Source organism: Tursiops truncatus, chromosome 3 (genome assembly GCF_011762595.2).
Source record: "Tursiops truncatus isolate mTurTru1 chromosome 3, mTurTru1.mat.Y, whole genome shotgun sequence".
In the NCBI taxonomy this organism is placed as follows: domain Eukaryota; kingdom Metazoa; phylum Chordata; class Mammalia; order Artiodactyla; family Delphinidae; genus Tursiops; species Tursiops truncatus.
The window spans coordinates 125,294,044-125,314,924 of record NC_047036.1 but is presented as its reverse complement, the minus strand read 5'-3'; the positions used below and the strand labels follow the sequence as shown (position 1 = coordinate 125,314,924).

At 38.9% G+C, this 20,881-nt stretch overlaps 1 protein-coding gene across 11 annotated transcripts in view; it reads left to right on the top strand.

Moving 5' to 3' along the window:
* Positions 1 to 20,881, top strand: part of CSNK1A1 (casein kinase 1 alpha 1) — a 49,345-nt gene that overhangs the window by 5,573 nt on the left and 22,891 nt on the right. For all 11 annotated transcript variants that reach the window (XR_002174231.2, XR_002174230.2, XR_002174232.3 and 8 more), the window contains exon 3: positions 18,230 to 18,356. Coding sequence is in view for 8 of the 11 variants with exons in the window: in XM_019924703.2 (XP_019780262.1) it covers positions 18,230 to 18,356 (127 nt within the window). In the remaining 3 variants the exon portion in view is untranslated. The remainder of the gene's footprint in view (positions 1 to 18,229; positions 18,357 to 20,881) is intronic.

The following is a 20,881-nucleotide window of genomic DNA, read 5'->3' as shown; positions in this document are numbered from 1 at the left end:
TTTTCACCTTTATGTCAAGGTCAAATCATGTCTGCTCACATAACCCACACCTTTTCATTTGATGCTGCAGAGCCATATTTTGCCTCCTTCACTCTATGGCGTTTGGTCTCATACAGAAAAACTGATAAATGTAAGTAACCTATTGTTTGTATTATTATTTAATTAGATCCTTATGATTCTTTTTTTTTTTTTTTTTTTGATCCTTATGATTCTTATTCTCCCTTTTGAATCCATGGATTGCTGGATGAGAACTTTTGTGGACATTATTAATTTGTATCTTAAAGTGGAGTAAATACTTGTAAACCCTTGTATAGTCCATGGATTTTACTACCTTGGCTTTAGTCGATTTTAGAGCTAGATTATTTTGTTTCCGAGTACATTTAATCTGTACCTAAGGTATGATTTAGTGATGTTTTCTCATGATCTGTCCTGTTTAGTAAGAAACTTTAATGTCAAGAAGTCTATGCAAGAGAAAACTAGAGTTTGAAACAAATGTTGTAAATCTAATCTTTTGGTTTATTCCATTTTATTCTTAACATCAGCCTTTGAGTTTTAACAGAAGTTTTTCTGAGGCTAAATGAGTACCTTAATAGGTTTCATAATATAAATGAATAACTAGTCTAAATTATGCTTTTTGTTACTGTTTGTATTTCCAATACAATCTCAGGTGGCTCTTGAAAATTGTTAATAACTAGTAATCACATAACATGTACTTATCCATGTCTTAATGGAATTTTTTAAATGAGATGTAATTTTCATACAGTGAAGTGTATATAGATCAATGTGCCATTGACTCAGTTTTGACAAATGCATACACAGATGTAACCCACACTCCCTAATGAGATAAAGAATATTTGATTTTTTTTTAATACTGCTAATCCTTGGTAGGCTATGTTTTGTGACAACATAGGTTTTATGTGTGTGTGTGTGTGTGTGTGTGTGTGTGTGTGTGTGTGTGTGTGTGTGTGTGTATATATATATATATATATATATATATAGTTTTTTTTTTTTTTTTTTGGTTGTACGTGGGCCTCTCACTGTTGTGGCCTCTCCCATTGCGGAGCGCAGGCTCAGCGGCCATGGCTCACGGGCCCAGCCGCTCCGCGGCATATGGGACCTTCCCGGACTGGGGCATGAACCCGTGTCCCCTGCATCGGCAGGCGGACTCTCAACCACTGCGCCACCAGGAAGCCCTTAAGAGTTTTTTTAATGCATTATATAAATTGATGGGATCAGTAGAATAAAAGGTGCATCTTCCATTCTCTGCAATGACATTTTGTTTTAGTTGCCTTTTATTCATAACATTGATAATGTACTTTGAAATAAGTGGGTAGTTGGTTGAATTTAGTGTGGCTAAACATTCTTTTTTCCATCTATGCGCAAGAAAAAAAGAATCAACCAATATCCAGGCATTGCACATGGTCTCATTTAATCATTACAACAATCCTGTAAGTTGAGGTTTTATATAAAGTGTGAGTCAAAATGGTTAATTTGCCTAGAGTCACACAGCTGATGTGTTATTTGAATAGATCTTACTGCCTCTTTCAGTGGTTCCCAAACTTTGCTGCACATTGGAATCACTTAGAAAACTTAAAAAAAAATATTGACACCTGGCTCCTAACTTCGGATATTTTGATTTAATTGATTTGGGGGTATGACTTTTAGTATTTCTTTTTTTTTTTTTTGGCTGCCTCTTTCGGCTTCTGGGATCTTAGTTCCCCAATCAGGGATTGAACCCAGGCCCCCAGCAGAGGAAGCGCAGAATCCTAACCACTGATCACCAGGGAATTCCCACTTTTAGTATTTCTTAAGTGAACTCAGCTGAACTCACTAGGTGGTATGCAATTTACAAATGGAAATATGGCTGTACTAGTTGATTTAGCTTTGAATCCTGATATAAAGATACTACCATATCAAAATGCTGGTGTCTATTAATTTCACAGTAAAGGCTTGCTAATGTGGTGGACATTTGTCAGCATAAGTATTTATCAGTGGTGAATTGGCCTTTTGGAATTTCTTTTGGTTCTGACTTGCAGTTTTTGTACAGAAGTTTTTTTTATTAAAGAGAAACAAGATGGCGACAGTGACTAAGCATACATAGTACACATCATATGTTTTGTTTGTGCCATCTTTAAGTGTGCAATGGCAAGGTTTGCAAATTAACCTGAAATTGAGGCTGTCCTATATTTCAGGTTGTCTGGAAGCTGCTCTGAGTACTTATCTGTTACACTTCCTTACACTGCCAGATTATTCTGTACTTAAGGTGGCTTTTATGGCAAGGGGAGTGTGAGATCTGATTTAAAGCTGCCTTGTTGGAAAGTAGTAGCATGAAGTTTTTGTAAATTTTGTTTTAAGTTCCAAATTTTCCAAGTCTTTCAGTTATATTAGAAGTGTCTAATACATTGTCCTTGGTAACACTATAATGAAATTCTTAAAAGACTGGATTTTATACCTTTATGTAAATACCATTCTTTTCCTTTTCCATTCCTTTACTACCCTATTCACTATGTATTCACGTTAGGTTGTTTTGCTTTTGGCTCTTCTCACTTGATTGAAATTATTGTTACCACTAAGCTTCACTTATTGAAATCCTAGTGTTCTCATTTTTGGACCTCCATAATATTAATACTTTGTATCCTTCTTAAGAAAGGGAGTGATGTTGGGTTTTTCTCTAAAAATTAAAGCTCTGTTGTTGGAGAGTGATAGTGAACTTTACAGTACCTGTACAGTACCTTCTAGAGAATTAGCAAACGTTTTTCATTCAGTCAACAAATACATATATTTGAGTGCCTACTACATACTGGGTGGGCAGTTTCAGATACTGGGCACATTTCAGTGAACAGACAAAAATTTTGTGAGGCTTACGTTCTTATTGAGCATCTGCCATGTACCTGACATGTGTATAATTGTGAAGTTGTCTCTTGCTGAAAATTAGGAGCAAAGATGTCTAAATCTCCTGTAAGGACATGAACCTTCCCTTAACATCAAAGGGATAATATGAGTTTGAGCCCCAAACAGCATTCTGAACCATGCAGAGGTTGCCTTGATTGGAGAGGTCCGCAGGGACCCCATTATGTCTCCTTGTGAATCCTGCTTAGTCAGCATTTCTCAAACATCAACCATGCATAATAATTACCTACAGAGCTTGTTTAAAATGTAGGGTTTACTGTCTCACCCCCAGATTTGTTTGACCAGTACTGGAATGGGTCCCAAGAGTCTGTATTTTTAACAAGTAACCTCAGATAATTTCTGCTAAAGACCGCAGAACCATGCTTTGGGAAATACTGTGTTGAGGTTTTGACACTCCATTGTATTGAGCAGTTGGGGGTAGTTAGTGATTATTTTGCTGAGAGGGCTCTGACTATTGTTGTCTTGGTTGTTGTCATTTCATAATTGTTGGGCAACTGCTTTTTGTAATGAAAGTAATCCTTTTGTTTGTGTAGTGCTTTTACAATCTCATAATTACTATTGTATCTCTTGATAGGTATAATAGATAAGTTATATTAAGAATGTTTATCAGTGGAACTTCCCTGGTGGTCCAGTGGCTAAGACTGTGCTCCCAATGCAGGTGGTCCAAGTTGGATCCCTGGTCAGGGAACTAGATCCCACATGCCGCAACTAAAAGATCCTGCACCCTGCAACTAAAGCACGCCACAACTAAAGATCCTGCACTCAGCAACGAAGATGCCGTGTGCTGCAAATAATTCCTGGTGCAGCCAAATAAATAAATAAATATATATATATATAGTTCTTTTAAAAAAAAAGGTTTATCAGTGAGCAAAAATGGCTCATGCCGGTAAAAAAATGGCAAAGCCAGAACTAGAACCTGTTTTTTTTTGGCTGCTGGTTCACTATTCTTTGCACTATATTGCATATACTGTGAGTTCAACCAGCTTCCCATTTTCAAATCCAACTTCTGGTTTACTGGGCCACTTTTTAATTGTCTAGTCACTGAAGGGCTTATTTTTATAAGTATATATTGCATAGTTCTATATTATTAGTTCAGGTTTACATAGAATTTAAATTTATGGATAGATATTCATGTGTTCATTCATTGCTTTTTTCTTTCAGGTTAGATCGTTCCTTTATAATAGCTTGCGTTGCCTCTTCCATTTTTCCCCTTTCCTATATCTGCATTAACATTTCAAGCCCAGACTTTGTGTTCTTTCTTCTGTTCTACTTTTAAGAGATTATATCAGACTTTGGAATTGTTTGTTTTCTTTTGTGTTCATTTGCTAATACAGAGAAATCTGAGTTAAAATTTTTTTAACCTAGAATCTATCTACTTAAGAAGGATTTGCTAAGCAAATTAATTACTGTAGAATGTGGTGGGGGGAATGTTTCATCTAGCCAAAATTATTTGTTCTCTTAAATCTTTATATGTAAAACTGTCTTAATACAGGTGATTCCTATAGTGCAAAAAGCACCCTAAAGGAAACCTTTTGGTCTCTGAAGTGTACTAAGAGATATTTTGATTTTTGTTACTTTTTTGCTCTAACATTTTTTAAGGTATTTATTTATTTATTTATTTATGCATGCTGCACTGGGTCTTCGTTGCGGCGTGTGGGCACAGTAGTTGTGGCACGCGGGCTTAGTTGCCCCTCAGCACGTGGGATCTTAGTTCTCCCGACCACGGATCAAACCCGCGCCCCCTGCATTGGAAGGTGGATTCTTAACCACTGTGCCACCAGGGAAGTCCCTTGCTCTAACATTTTAATGTACATTTTCTCATATTTCTCTTCTTAAGGAGTGGAGGTAAGTCATTTTAGCCTTGAGAATTTGAGATTTAAATTAGGAAGAAGGAAAAGGGGGCCCAGTTTTGTTTTGGCTGCCTCATGTGGGATCTTAGTTCCCCAACCAGGGATCGAACCCATGCTCCCTGCATTGGGAGTGCAAAGTCCTAAACACTTTAAAAGTAGGGTGGATGGTTATAGCTTTGGATGTGTTGAGTTTAAGGTGCAGCGTATCCCAAGTTTAGCTCTTGTATAATTAAGTTAGCAGAAAATACAGACCTAATCCTAGGCCAGGGAACTAGGACTGGTGTTAGATCTGAGCAAGATCAGCATAGAAGTGATAGTGGAGAAAGGAAATTGAGAAGTGAGGACTGAACCCTGTGGTGGAAATTCAGAGTTAATCAAGGCAAGAGGAGAGTTGGGATAATGGGGTGTTGCAGTTAAAGGAAGTCAGTTTTTAGGAGGAGGTAATAGCTATTCCAGAGAAAGAAAAGGAATGAGACTGTAAGGCTTTGGGCTTTGGCTGGAATAGAGCTCAGTGTACAGTCATGCTTAGTAAGTCACTGTTGACTCAGTGATATGGCCTGAGGGCAGTCTGGTGAGAGAATAAGGATATAGAATTAAAGGATAGGCAGAGATCAGATTTTTGGAGTTCCTCATATATATATGACACTTTGCTTTTTTTGGTGTGTAATTAGGGAGGGGCATTGGTTTTCATAGCAGAGAAACGACACCATGAAACTGTAGAGGAGTGACTGAAAGTAGGAGACTATGTTGAGAGGTAACGGGCATTTTTCAAAGTTTAGCTCAGATACTAACTTTTCTAAGAAGCCTTCCCTTTTATCTTCTGAATAAGTTGCTTACTCCTCTGTGTTTGTTTTTGTTTTGCGGTACGCGGGCCTGTCACTGTTGTGGCCTCTCCCATTGCAGAGCGCAGGCTCAGTGGCCATGGCTCATGGGCCCAGCCGCTCCGCGGCATGTGGGATCTTCCCGGACCGGGGCACGAACCCGTGTCCCCTGCATCGGCAGGCGGACTCTCAACCACTGCGCCACCAGGGAAGCCCTCCTCTGTGTTTTATATTTACTTTATTGTCGCTTTTATATTGTACTTGTCACTTATCTGTTCTTTTAGGCCTTATGCTGCTTATGGCATCCTTATCAGCAGTATCACACACATAGTAGGTCCTTAATAAGTGTTGAAACAGAGACTGGAGGAGCAGATTTTGGTAAAAGATTGACAGTTTTATTGAGATAATTTACCTATGTAAGCATCATCTACTTAAAGGGTGCAATTCAGTGGTTTTTACTATATGTACAGTTGTGCAACCATCACCATAATCCAATTTTAAAATGTTCATCACCCCCCCCCAAAAAAACCACCTTGAACACATTAGCAATCACTCTCCATATCTCTGCAGGCCTAGATAGCTACTAATCTACTTTATACATTTGCCTATTAGAAAAGATTTGGGGCTTCCCAGGTGGTGCAGAATCCTGCTGGTTGAGAATCCTCCTGCCAGTGCAGGGGACACGGGTTCGAGCCCTGGTCCGGGACGATCCCACATGCCGCGGAGCAACTAAGCCCGTGCACCACAACGGCTGGAGCCTGCGTGCCTAGAGCCTGTGCTCCGCAACAAGAGAAGCCACCACAATGAGAAGCCCGCGCACTGCAATGAAGAGTAGCCCCTGCTCACCACAACTGGAGAAAGCCCGCGCACAGCAACGAAGACTCAACACAGCCAAAAATAAATAAATAAAAAGAAAAGATTTGATCAATCCTTTATAATTGGTATTGTGAAACTACAGGTATATTGTCCCATTTCCCAGTGGAATAGTATATTTTAATACTTGTATTCCTCTGGAGGTTCCAGTTCTCCACATACTGTCTTCCAGTACTAATATGACCAAAGCTAGAGAGAGCAGTGACAGCAAGGACCATTTGTGATCTTTGAAGTATAATTTTGGGTAGTATGATGAGAATGATAACCATTATACTGGGAACCAAGAACAAAAAATGAAAGTAAGATGGCAAATAGAAACTAGATTTTCAACAAGTTAACCGTGAACAAGAAAATCGGATGATCTTGTCTTGCTATGAACCAACTATGCTGGATACTTTCAGTTTCTTGTGAATAACAAGCTTAATGCGTACTCCTAACCCCGACACACCTCTTTACCTGGCCGTCTTCTGTTCATGCTTCAAGAATCAACATACTTCTTAGTCGAGAAGCTTTTCCTAATGCCTCCCTCTGAAAGATCTATTGGGTCCCCATAATTTGTACCTTCTCACCATCAGTTTCTCTTTCATCATATGTGTTTGCCTACACAGACTGTGCTGTAAGCTATGAGAGCAAGAATTATTGGGTTTTGTCTTGTTAGCCACCATAAATATTGAAAGGGTAAATTAATAGGAGCTTTAGTAGTACTAAGTATCAAAGCACATTTTTTTGTTCGTGGTTTTTTTTTTTTTGCGGTACGCGGGCCTCTCGCTGCTGTGGCCTCTCCCGTTGCAGAGCACAGGTTCCAGACACACAGGCTCAGCAGCCATGGCTCACGGGCCCAGCCGCTGTGCGGCATGTGGGATCTTCCCGGACCGGGGCGTGAACCCGTGTCCCCTGCATCGGCAGGTGGACTCTCAACCACTGCGCCACCAGGGAAGCCCTTTGTTTGTGTTTTTAAAATTTGCGGGTTAAGGAACATTTATGCATCTTTTAAGGCAGAGGGCAAGGAACAAGGGGACTGATGTGGAAATCCTACAGCATAATTCAAAGATCTTAGGGATGATATTGTGAGTAAAGGATTAGTAGTAGCAGTTAGGAGGGTTAGGATGAAGAAGGAAAGCGAATCATCTTAGTTGACATTATTATTGCTGAGTGAAACACATATGATGCCCAAGTTTTAGATCTTATTCTGCAGTCTATTTACCTTAAAAATCTGTTTACAGCAGGGTTCTTAACTTGGTTCAGGGATTTACCCTCCACAAGGTCAGTGAATTGGATAGGAAAACAATTCCACCTTTATTTTCATGTACCTCTAACTGAACCTAGTTTTTCTTTTATAAACGTAGGCAACAAGTCCCCACTAGTTTTGGCAGTACCTATGGCTTTGTCACCAATAGAAATCACAGGTATTTTCATATTACATTATTGTTGCATGTAACTCAAAATAGTCTTTTTTTTTTTAAATTATTTATTTATTTATTTATTTATGACTGTGTTGGGTCTTCGTTTCTGTGCGAGGGCTTTCTCTAGTTGCGGCAAATGGGGGCCACTCTTCATCGCGGTGCGCAGGCCTCTCATTATCGCGGCCTCTCTTGTTGTGGAGCACGGGCTCCAGATGCGCAGGCTCAGTAGTTGTGGCTCACGGGCCTAGTTGCTCCGCGGCATGTGGGATCTTCCCAGACCAGGGTTCGAACCCGTGTCCCCTGCATTGGCAGGCAGATTCTCAACCACTGTGCCGCCAGGGAAGCCCCCAAAATAGTCTTTATATCCAAAATTATAGTACTAGTTAGACCTGCCTCTAAATCTTATTTAATGCTTTAATATGGAGCATGTATATTACTATAGCAAGATTGATTTTAAAGTAATTTTATGGTAACTGAATTTCTCTAAAATTGGTTTTCTTTATAATGCTATATATTTTATTTTATGCATTTAAAATACTCTGAGAAGGGATCAGTAGGCCTCATTAGACTACCAAAGGTGGGGGATCCATGACAACAGAAAAGATTCAGAACACTTGGTGTAGAACTAGCACCTCCCACGCACCCACACAACTTGTTTGGGCAAGTTCTTGGTTATTGTAGCTAAATACATTGATGCAGGATTGGTCTCTCAGTTGGTGGATTTCCAGTATTTATTTTCTTTTCCCTTTCTAGTCTTGTTCAATTTTAAATTACTTCTATGCTTATCAGTGCCCTCCCCAGGGGTGTGAGATTGTAAGGGTGGGGAAATTAGCCAATTAAAAAAGGTTTGGAAGACCCAGGAAAGTTCTGGGAAAGGTTCAGTAAAGTAAAAGATAGAATTAAGGGGCTTCCCTGGTGGTGCAGTGGTTGAGAATCTGCCTGCCAATGCAAGGGACACGGGTTCGAGGCCTGGTCTGGGAAGATCCCACATGCCGCAGAGCAACTAGTCCCGTGAGCCACAACTACTGAGCCTGCGCGTCTGGAGCCTGTGCTCCACAACAAGAGAGGCCGCGATAGTGAGAGGCCCGCGCACCGTGATGAAGAGTGGCCCCCACTTGCCGCAACTAGAGAAAGCCCTCGCACAGAAACGAAGACCCCCAAACGAAGACCCTAGTCTAAATAAATAAATAAATAAATTTTAAAAATTAAAAAAAAAGATAGAATTAATATCTAAAATTTCTTGAATTCATCACATTATCAGAATTATTACTCTGATCACCATACCCACAGCTAAAACTGTGGTTCTTTTCTTACTTAACGTCTAAATCAGTTTTTAGTATGGAGAAATCGGTCTAATCGGTATTTGTGTTTCTGGTTCTAGTTGCTTAATTCACCAGAAAACTTAGTGTCTGTTTTCCTTATTAAACCTGATTTTCCAGTTCCCTGCAGTAGCCAAATAGCAGCAATGAGTGTCTTTCTCTAGTTAAAATGCTCTGGATCCCAAACTGTTTCAAAGGTATTTCTGCAAGTTGTAAATCCAAAGCATTATGAATAAAAATTTTGTGTTACTGACCTTCTAAAATATGAATTGTGTTTTAAATGAAATTGCAAGAGGAGGAAATAGATTGAAGGTCTTAATTTTTTTTTTTTTTTTTTTTTTGGCTGTATTTGGTCTTTGTTGCTGCATGTGGGCTTTCTCTAGTTGCGGTGAGCGGGGGCTGCTCTTCGTTGCGGCGCGCGGGCTTCTCATTTTGGTGGCTTCTCTTGTTGGGGAGCACGGGCTCTAGGCACAAGGGCTTCAGTAGTTGTGGTGCACAGGCTTAGTTGCTCCGCAGCATGTGGGATCTTACTGGACCAGGGCTCGAACCCGTGTCCCCTACCTTGGCAGGCAGATTCTGAACCACTGCGCCACCAGGGAAGCCTGGTCTTAAATTTTTGATGGCAAGAGAAAAGTTTAGTTCATTAAATTCTAGGTACCTAGGTATTCAAAGTAAAACGCAGGCCACAAATCTAAGGAGCAAATATGGGCAGAGAAGGAGAATGAGAGTTACACAGCAATCTTGTATACCAAGAGTTAATAGAAAATCAGGAGGTTACCCACATTTTAGTCCTGTGTCTAGTTCTTCAGAAGTGCCGAAGAGTTACATGAATCAAAATGTAGTCAAAGCTGTGCATCATAGTTCTGCTTTCATGATGAATGCCATTAATAAAATGGAGCTTAATAAGTACTAACAATTCTAGGTTAAAGGATTACAGTGTCTTAAGACTCAAGTTCATAGATGCTTCCACCTTTCAGAAGTAATCAACTATTGAATGCAGTACTAGGAGGATTGGTGACTTTTGAGACTCAGGAATTTAAATTGAGAATTGAGAGCTTGTGTTGTGGTTGAGGGTCGCCTGCTGTTGAAGTCTGGTAATTTAGGAGGAGGGGGGAGAAGGAAGTGCCTTTCTTGACTGTTTTAAATGAATTGTTAACCCCGACACACACATGCCAGAAACAGAACAAAAAGGGAAAAGAAGGCAACGTGGCATGATTACAATGAGAAGCAAGAAGAAAGATACAGGAAAAGATAAACAAGAATTGCCTGTAGGTGACTTTTTTTGGCCCATGGTAATTTGGGTGCTGTTGAAGGATGGGAAGAAGAGCTATCTATAGTTTTTATAATATTATGAAAGGCAAAATTCTACTGTTAAGGATGGTGCACGTAAATATTAATGTATAGGAACATTAAAAGGAATTCAGACTAAAGAGAGTAAGGTGGCTGGAACTGTTAGCAGTAGCAACCTAAAGGGGGAATTTGAGCTAGTTCTTAGAGTTGAGCGAGATTGTACTAGACCAGGTCCTTAATTTCTACCCTCATAAAAAGGAACATAAAAGTTGGATGATGATAATTTGGCAAGAGACTAAGTTTGAGATACACTGTCTTGAGAATGTAGATGCTATGAAAATGGGTATATTACAGCACTGATTCAGTGCTCATACTTTTAGTTCAGTGAAGACTCTGACATTAATAATCTAAAGATGGGAAGATAAATGGCATAGGAAAAGACATTTATCTGTTACGACTGTCACTTCTAAACTTTTATAATTATTTGACTTATTTGAATCAAAGATGAGTAGATGCTTCCTGATGACTTTATACTTTCGGTACAGGTAGTATTTTTGTATTCCTTTTTTTGTTTTCCTCATCTGCCACGTCAAGCATGCCCTAGCCTGGTAAAAACCTCTAATACAGCTTTTTATTCTTTAATTCAGCAAATGTTAGCATTTCCTGCATGTAAAGCATTGTGCTGGATGCTGGGAATATAGAGTTGTGAACAAGACATAAAATGGCCGCCCCTATTATACTAGGATTCTCCAAAGAAATAGAACCGATGGATCATATATACAGGCATACCTCAGAGTTATTATGGGTTCAGTTCCAGAATACCACAATAAAGCAAAGTCACACGAATTTTTTGGTTTCCCAGTGCATTGAAAATTATGTTTACACTATACTGTAGTCTGTTAGATGTGCAATAGCATTATGTCTAAAAAAATTGTACCTACCTTAATTTACAAATACTTTATTGCCAAAAAGTGCTAACCATCATCTGCGCTTTCAGCGAGTGGTAACTTTTTGCAATAATAACATCAAAAATAAAGATCACAGGGCTTCCCTGGTGGCGCAGTGGTTGAGAGTCCGCCTGCCAATGCAGGGGACACGGGTTCGTGCCCCGGTCTGGGAAGATGCCACATACCGCGGAGCGGCTGGGCCCGTGAGCCATAGCTGCTGAGCCTGCGCGTCCGGAGCCTGTGCTCCACAATGGGAGAGGCCACAACAGTGAGAGGCCCGCGTACCGCAAAAAAAATAAAAAATAAAAAAATAAAGATCACAGATCATCACCATAACAAATATAATAATAACGAAAATATAAAAATAATGAAAATGTGACAAAAACACAAAGTGAGCATATACTGTTGGAAAAACGGTGCTGATGGATTTGTTCAAGGCAGGGTTGCCACAGTTTGTAAAAAACATGATACCTGCAAAGAGCAATAAAGCGAGATATATTTATAGGTAGAGAGAAAGAGATTTATTATGAGGGATTTGCTCAGACGATTATGGACGCTAAGAAGTCCCATGACCTGGAAGCAAACTAAATGCCCATTGACAGATGAATGGATAAAGAAGATGTGGTACATATATATACCACAAAAAGGAACAAAATTGGGTCATTTGTAGAGACGTGGATGGATCTAGAGACGTCATACAAAGTGAAGTAAGTCAGAAAGAGAAAAACAAATATCGTATATTAACGCATATATGTGGAACCTAGAAAAATGGTACAGATGAACCGCTTTGCAGGGCAGAAATAGAGACACAGATGTAGAGAACAAGCGTGTGGACACGAAGGGGGTAAAGTGGTGGTGGGGGGGGTGGTTGTGGGATGAATTGGGAGATTTTGACTGATGTATATACACTAATATGTATAAAATAGATAACTAATAAGAACCTGCTGTATGAAAAAAAAATTTAAAAAAAAAGGGGAGTCCCATGACCTGTGGTCTATAAGCTGGAAGCCCAGGAAAACCAGCAGTGTAGTTCTGGATCAAGCCTAAAGGCCTGAGACCAGGGAAGCCAATGATTTACGTCCCAGTTTGAGTCCTAAGGTTTGAAAACCAGGAGCACGGATGTCCTAGAGCAGAAGATGGAAGATGAATGTTTCAGCTCTAGCAGAGAGGGAAATTTCTCTTCCTCTGCCTTTTTATTCTGTTCAGGTACCCCACTTTAGGGAGGGTGATTTTCTTTACTTAGCCTGTCATTCAGATGCTAATTTCTTCTGGAGATACCTTCACATACTGTTTTACATTTTATCAGCTATTTCAGAATCCCTTAGCCCAGTCGGGTTGATGCATAAAATTAACCGTCACCAATCAAGTCAGAGGGGGAAGACCTACGTTAAACAAATGTTCTTTTTTCTCTTGTTATTGTTATAGTCATAGGGATGGGCATATTTAGGTCCTTTAATCTGAACTGAGTATTTACGATAATTACACTGATTTACTATTCTTGGAAGTCCTTGGGTCTCATAGCAATACCTAAAATATTTCATTTCAGTCATTTTGTTTCTTTTCTAAGGTATTTCCATTTTCATCGAGATTTAATAGAGAAAAGAAACCTCTAGCTCCACATCTTCAGCTATAATATAACTCTTCTAATTGGTTCTCATGTCATTGTCACTCCTTCCCCTACTCCCCAGTTTCCATATTGCATACTGATACCAAGGCCAACTCTTAATACTTATGTCCCATCCATACTCCACTGATAATTCCTCAGTTATCTATAGAATTTAAAGCACATTAGCCTGGTATTCAAGAGTCTATAATATAGCCCCAAACTATCAGTCACTTTGATTCACCCCTTTATGCGAGCCCATGGTCTATTCTTGCCTCTGCCTAGCACATCTTTTTTTTAAAATTTATTTTTAGCTGTGTTGGGTCTTCATTGCTGCTCACAGGGTTTCTCTAGTTGCGGCGAGCGGGGTCTACTCTTCATTGTGGTGTGCGGGCTTCTCATTGCAGTGGCTTCTCTTGCTGTGGAGCACGGGCTCTAGGCGCACAGGCTTCAGTAGTTGTGGTTCGCAGGCTCTAGAGCGTAGGCTCAGTAGTTGTGGCACACAGGCTTAGCTGCTCCACGGCATGTGGGATCTTCCCGGACCAGGGCTCAAACCCGTGTCCCCTGCATTGGCAGGTGGATTCCCAACCACTGCGCCACCAGGGAAGCCCTTAGCACATCTTTTTCTACCTTATCTATCAAAATATTATCCCTCCTTCAGGATCTGACTAGTAACAGACCATTTTCACTAGGTTTCTTTCTTTGGACAGATGTAGTTCCCACTGATCGTTTGCTTTTTCTGAATTCTGTTAGCATTTTTTGGTCAGCCCTATTGACTTGTGCATGTATTATCTTAGGCTTGTGCTTTTTATCTGTTTCTTAATTTTTTAACTAGAATTAGTTTGGATATGGGTTTAGAGGAAGGAAATAAGATCAGAGAGATGGACCTTCCTTCTCTTAGCATCTTCTTCAGACCTTAAGGAACCTTTTTTATGCTCTCAGTAAGAAATGATGGTTTTCTAAGTTGCGAGCTCATTCCTTGGCCTACTTCCTTGATTGGTCAGGCAACACTATGTCTAAAGACATTGATTTGAAACAAACAAATAGTAAATGAGACCTTGCCCCCTCCCCTTTTCTTTTAGCTTTCATCCATTAAATTACTTGATTCTTCTGCATCTTTTGAAACTATTAGGAAGAATAAGGTCCAAATCAAACAAGTTTGTTTTTAATCTCATAAGTATCTGAGTTACCTACAGTGTGCACATTACTTTACCATAGTGTACTTAGTAGCAACACATTGCTGCTTATGTTGAAAAATGTCTAAAGAGAAGACCTGAGTTTCTGGTTGAAGGCACCTAGAAAGTGGAGAATAGGAGTGAGGTTTTCATGTTTGTGGGTTTCAGATTGCCTGCAAACTTAAATGATCTCAGAGAATCAGCTTAGTGCTTGCTCATTACCCAGATTCTATGAAGACATAAGACAAACAGTAGGTTTTATCTTACAGGTGTAGAGAGAGAAACGCCAAAGTAACAGTACCTGAAGATTTGTATTGTCAAGGGGTTAGATCTTGGATATAGGCAGTAGTCAGTGGCTATAGGAATTCTGTGAAACGGGAGACCAATGTGGGATAGTCTACTTAAGGAAGATTTCTTTGGCATCTGGGTAATAGGATGTTGCAGTTGAAAATGGAGAGTTAGCAGCTTGCAGAATAAAAGTGGAAAACGTGGAGGTGAAGGTAGAAACTGAGTAAGTAGGATTTGGATAAGCAGAAGGCTGTTCCTGGCTCCTAATCTGTGTGTAATAATGTCGGGATGGGTTACACAGGTGGAAAGCACAGATGGGGAGGGTGTGAGGTGTTAGATTTAGAGAAATAAGTTATATATTCCTTGAGATCAAAAGGAGGAATGAAAGAAACACCTGTCACTTAGGTTTAAAGAGTTATAATACCAATTTCTAAGCGGAAAGACCTAATTATTTTAGAAGTGCCGTAGTTGCACCATGGAGGAAAATGCCTTTGAATCATTTATGTTTTAGTTGTTTTTTTATGGATTGTCTTCTTGATATTGAGAATAGGGGCTGTGTCTTAAACTCATACACTTAAGCAATATGGAGAAAAATGCCTAATAACTTGCTTGGTTTTTTTTAAAGTGTGTTTCTCAATTCATCTAATTCCCCCTTGTTTCTAATTATTATGAGAGTATTCTGTTAAAGACTTACTTTACATATGACTTCCCACAAAGTGCTTTATGAAATTGTGTGATTGCATGAAGATGTGAAGTATGAATTTGTGCCTTTGACATTTCAAGTTTGTAGTTTGGATTGGATGGTTCTAAAATTCACTTTATTGTAATTTTGTTAGGGAGCCATTGGAACAAATTTGTTGATGTAGACATGAGATGTAGTCTTATGAGAGTTGATTTGTGCTTTCTCTTTTGCCTTTGATTCTTAGTGACTTCCCATCACTGCCTTAGCTCTTTCTGGATTTGGTGGTTTTTTATAGAGTCATTTATTTTTCTCTAAAACCTAGATAAATTAGGTTTTTTTGTTTTTTTTTTGTTTTGTTCTTTTTGCGGTACGCGGGCCTCTCACTCTTGTGGCCTCTCCCGTTGCGGAGCACAGGCTCCGGACGTGCAGTCTCAGCGGCCATGGCTCACAGGCCCAGCTACTCTGTGGCATGTGGGATCTTCCCGGACCGGGGCACTAACCCGTGTCCCCTGCATCAGCAGGCAGACTCTCAGCCACTGAGGCACGAGAGAAGCCCCGATAAATTAGATTTTTATATTAAAAATCTGCCATATTCTTAGTATTGGATGTTTATAATGGCAACGACTGGTTTTGAAGTTTCTGACAGCTTCCTAGCACAGATTTGCCTCTGCCGTTAAGTAAAGAAAGAAGAAAAAAAAGAAGGAAAACAAAACAGGAATCAGGAAAGGAGAACATAAGCTATTCACTTTGTTCATCACTTGTCTTTTTTTTAAAAAAAATATTTATTTATTTGGCTGTGTCGGGTCTTACTTGTGGCACGTGGGATCTTTCATCGTGGTGAGTGGGCTCTTCATTTCTGCTCACGGGCTTCTTTCTCTCTATTTGTGGTGCAAGGGCTCAGTAGTTGTGGCACACGGGCTCAATAGTTGTGGCAAGCAGGCTTAGTTGCCCCGTGGCTTGTGGGATCTTAGTTCCCCAACCAGGGATCAAACCCGTGTCCCCTGCATTGGAAGGCAGATTCTTAAACCCACCACTGTGAGCTTTTCTTTCAAGTGTTGTAAATGTTGGAATGTATGTGAAGGGTGTTGAATTCCTATATGGAAAATAAAGGATTGAAAAGGGATAATTGCAGCAGCTTTGAACATAGTTTTAGATACAATAAGGGCAGATCAACTCTGCCATTCGGAGATTGGTACATCTGTTGCATTTCTTAGGCTAGTGAGCACAATCTGTAAGGTTAAGCAGAAACTTTCTCCATCAGGCTACCTTTTTCTGCAAAGACATATGAAAATGAATTCCTTTGTGTGTTCGATGGTAGTTATTCGTGTATCATGTTTGCGAAGTAGTAGTCCTCGGGAACAGCTGAAGCAAAAGCGTAGGAAGGAATGTGAGCTTTTTAAGCCTAGTCACCTTACGATCTTTTACATAAGATTCTAGGGAGCGTATTCATTGGATCTGAATATGAGACCATGCTTAAGTAGCTGGTTTTGCATTTTCTAGAAAAATATAGTTATTAAGATACTAAATCCCCATTCTCTAGTTTCAGTCTTAATTTTCTTTTATAACAGAATAACAGAGCAAAATTTTAAAAAAGAAATAACACTAAAAACACTAAACGGGACTTCCTTGGTGGCGCAGTGGTTAAGAATCCGCCTGCCAATGAAGGCGACATGGATTCGATCCCTGCTCCAGGAAAATCCCACATGCTGCGGAGCAACTAAGCTCTTGTGCCACAACTGCTGAGCCTGTGCTCTAGAGCCCGTGAGCCTCAACTACTGAAGCCCGTGCGCCTAGAGCCCGCGCTCCACAAGAGCAGCCACCACGAGAAGCCCGCGCACCGCAGGAAGTGTAGCCCCGCCCCGCTCGCTGCAACTAGAGAGAGCCCACGTGCAGCAATGAAGACCCAACGCAGCCAAAAATAAATAAATAAATAAAATTATAAAGCAAACCAAAAACACTGAACAGTTTTCCACTAAACTGATACTCATTAATGCCTTTGACACAGATTTTTTTAAGCCTTTTTCCCCTGTTTTGAATATTTTTAAAACACATAAACTTCTCAAATGGTAAATCCAGGTATCATTTCTTATTAGAGTTAACAAAGAAATCACTCCAGTCTAGCTTTAAAATAACTTCCTCGTTTTGTTTTTTTTAACATTTTAAATAATGACAAAATGCCTTTTTTTTTCTTTTTTTGGGCTGTGCCACATGGCATAAAAGATCTTAGTTCCCTGACCAGCAATCGAACCCGTGCCCCCTGCAGTGGAAGCACGGAGCCCCAACCAACCACTGGACCTCCAGGGATGTCCCTCAAGCAAAATTCATAATCTAGATAAGTTTGAAATAAAAATGGTAGTGCTTATTTTCAGGAAATTACCCGTACCAGACTTACAGGCATATAGAAACTTGAAATCATTTATTGCAGTGATTTCCAGTTCTTGTAGTCTCTGAAATTAGCAGTTGATATTCCTAGAGTTATTGGGGGCAAATTGTATATCCACAGTAATATAGCAACAGATAATTAAAGCATGATTCTTCCAGTAAAAAGCAAATGTCATCTTTGTGGTAATATGATTGTTTTCTGTGATCGGGAACTAAGCAAAAATGTGACTCCTTATTAATACAACTTGGTAGGAAATGGAACATGAGTTATAGTGAAAGGGATCTTTGCTTTCTGAAACGTTTTGGAATGACTAGTAGAATCTCCTTCATTTCTTCAGTTAAAAAGTAAGACCAGGTGAGGTTAAGAAACTTGCCCATCGTCTCAGGAATCAGTGGTGGATGGATATAGAATTCAGCTGCCCTGGTTAAGAGGAATGTTAAGGCTGCCACACAAGTACTGACTTAATTGGACAATGGGTTGCTTGACAGGAAAAAATCTCTTTACCTTGTGTTGGGCAATGTAGTCAGTCAGTGAGTTCATCAACTGAATAGTGGAAAACTTAACCCTAAATAAAACCTAACCAGAGAGGAAAAACTATCTTATTCAAATTTTTTAAAATTTGGTGATGTTAAGTGATAATCAGCTTTTTATAATACCCTCCCTTTTCCCCCTTTCATTTTATTAGGTGGTATGGTCAGGAAAAAGACTACAATGTGCTAGTCATGGATCTTCTTGGACCCAGCCTCGAAGACCTCTTCAATTTCTGTTCAAGAAGGTTCACAATGAAAACTGTACTTATGTTAGCTGACCAGGTATGTGAAACTTTTATGAGAATAAAAACTAAGAAATACTAGTGTTTACCACTACTTAACTATAATTTAAATGTGTGTAAACCAGAGAATTGTAGTCCCATGTGTCAATGTTTGGATCAGCAAAAAAAGATCCATAGTAAGGTATAGTCATTCAAGTGTATTACTCTAATATGACTTGTAGATGTTTTCCCATGGGTATAGGACAAAAACGGATTATACTAGTTTATTACACCTATAGACTAGGAGTTTTCAAGCTGCTCCCATCAGATAGAGTGTATTTGTTTTAGTGTTGAATATAGCAGGTTTCCTTATAAGATTTTGTTTGAAGAAAGGATTTGGAGTGTTTGTTTGTATATAAATATAGATAAATATGTATATATTGAAATTTTGTTTAAATTAAGCAAATTGAATGCTATGTATTATGTGTTGAATCCTTATGAAAGGTGTATTTTTGAGGAAAATAAGGTACTGAAGTAATTTAAGGAATAATTTTTGACCAGGTAGATGCTCTTGAAGTAAAGGATTCTCGGCCATTGGTAATAGGTAAGCAAAACCAGGGAAATTTTTATGTCATGAATTAGATTTATTCATTGGCTGGAGATTAGATGAAATTGTTTTAAAGCAAAGATTAGATTTTTTTGAACTAAAGGAAATAAAAAAGAAAATTAGTTTTAAAGAATTTTAAGATGGGGAATAATAGGGTCAGGAACAAGCCTTGAGGAAACAGATAATATGGTCAAAGATAATAGGTAAATGTCAAGGAATTTATGATTAAAACCTCTTAATATGACATGTGAATGAATCTTAATAAAAGAGTTTGTATTCTGTAGGCTCAGTAACACATAGGCATTCATACAGTGAACATTTATTCGGGGACTGCCATTGTACTTAACACTGGGAGGTACAAAGAAGAAGAACTAGTCTCTTCCCTCTAGGAGCATAGAGTTTAGTGGAGAAAAATGGAAGGGTTCTGTCATAGAAGTCTATATATTGGATACACTAGTAACATCAGAGAAAGAATGTAATTTAGGAAAGGGGGTTGCAGCAAAGTATTTGTTTAAGAAGGAAACAGCTGAGTCTTGCCCCATAGATGACAGGCAATACTTGAAGTAGTCTGTAGTTTGTGCTATTAATTTGTCTTTTGCCCCACATTTCCCCTGTGAGTTAATACTCATAGTTTAATTATGGGTATTACTTAGCTAGGACAAATATGTACATAAGTGAGCCAGTGGTTTTGTTTTACTTCTTTAATACATGAGTTGCTGCTGTACCTAAAGATGCTATTTGAACATTGTATACATCTACTTCCTTGAGAGTATGAATAGTTTAAGCCAGAGATTACAATTTGGCTTCAAAAGACATTTGCCAAGGTAGAGGAGTAAGATTTAGAATCTGTATATCCATGGTGATAAAAGCTCTGGAGAAAATGAGGCCAAGTAAAAAATAGAATCCTGACATATACTACTAGAAGAGCAAGAACATATGGGTAGAAAGATAATGTTGGCAGCCTTTGCACATGGAAAACACTTTCAAATACAACTTGTAAGTATTTTACAGAAAAGGTAGACATAGTTGATAATTTGGAAATTAAAACTATTATAGAAGAGATGCCAGAGTTAAGACAAATTTTTCAAAATTTAAATCTATTTACATAACAAATGACTGATAAAAGATTGTTGTATGCAAAGAATTCTTAAAAATTAGCACGAAAAGGACAAGCCAAAAGAATACTGGATGAGTATAGATTGACAGTTCATAGAATAGTACTAAATCCAAAAGGTCAGTAAAAACAAGCAGGTTTCCAAACTGTTAGGGAAATAAGCGAGGTCAGTACCTGTCAAATTTGCAAAATTTAGAAAGAACTGAAATAACTTTGCTAGTGGGAGAAAGAACACTACTGCTGAAAAAAATGAGTTGTTATAAGCTATTTTGAAGGGCAGTCTGATGGCACCTATCAAAATGAAAAAAATACATACCTTTCAGCCCAGCAACTCTGCTGTAATAGTATGGGATTTATAACCCATAGAAATAAAAGCGCTAGTAGGTAAGGATATATTTAAGTATTATTAATAGCATTATTGTTTATGGTGGGAGAATATTGGAAATAATGGGAATACTGTGAGTTAGGGGATAATTGGGGAGTACTTCCATCTGTGCCATAGAATATTTATAGCCATTAAAAAGAATGCTAAGACCATACCACTTGACGAGGCAGAACTTCCAAGAAATTAAGAAAAGCTTGTTAGAATGGCATGTTTATTATTCAGTTTTGGAATATGATCATACAAGTATGGAGAAAAATCATGGGAGAGTCCAAAAGGCATGCAAGAAAGGAAACCCAGCATGTGTATGTCCCCATTTGTATAAAAAGTTACATGCTTACATTGTATGGTACCAACTTCCAGGAATGTTTGGGTTATAATTAGTTAAAAACAAGTGAACAAGAATAAAGTGAGTGGACCGTTTCTATTTCAATTTAAAGCAATAACAACAACTTAAGCTACTATATCAATTGGTCAACACCC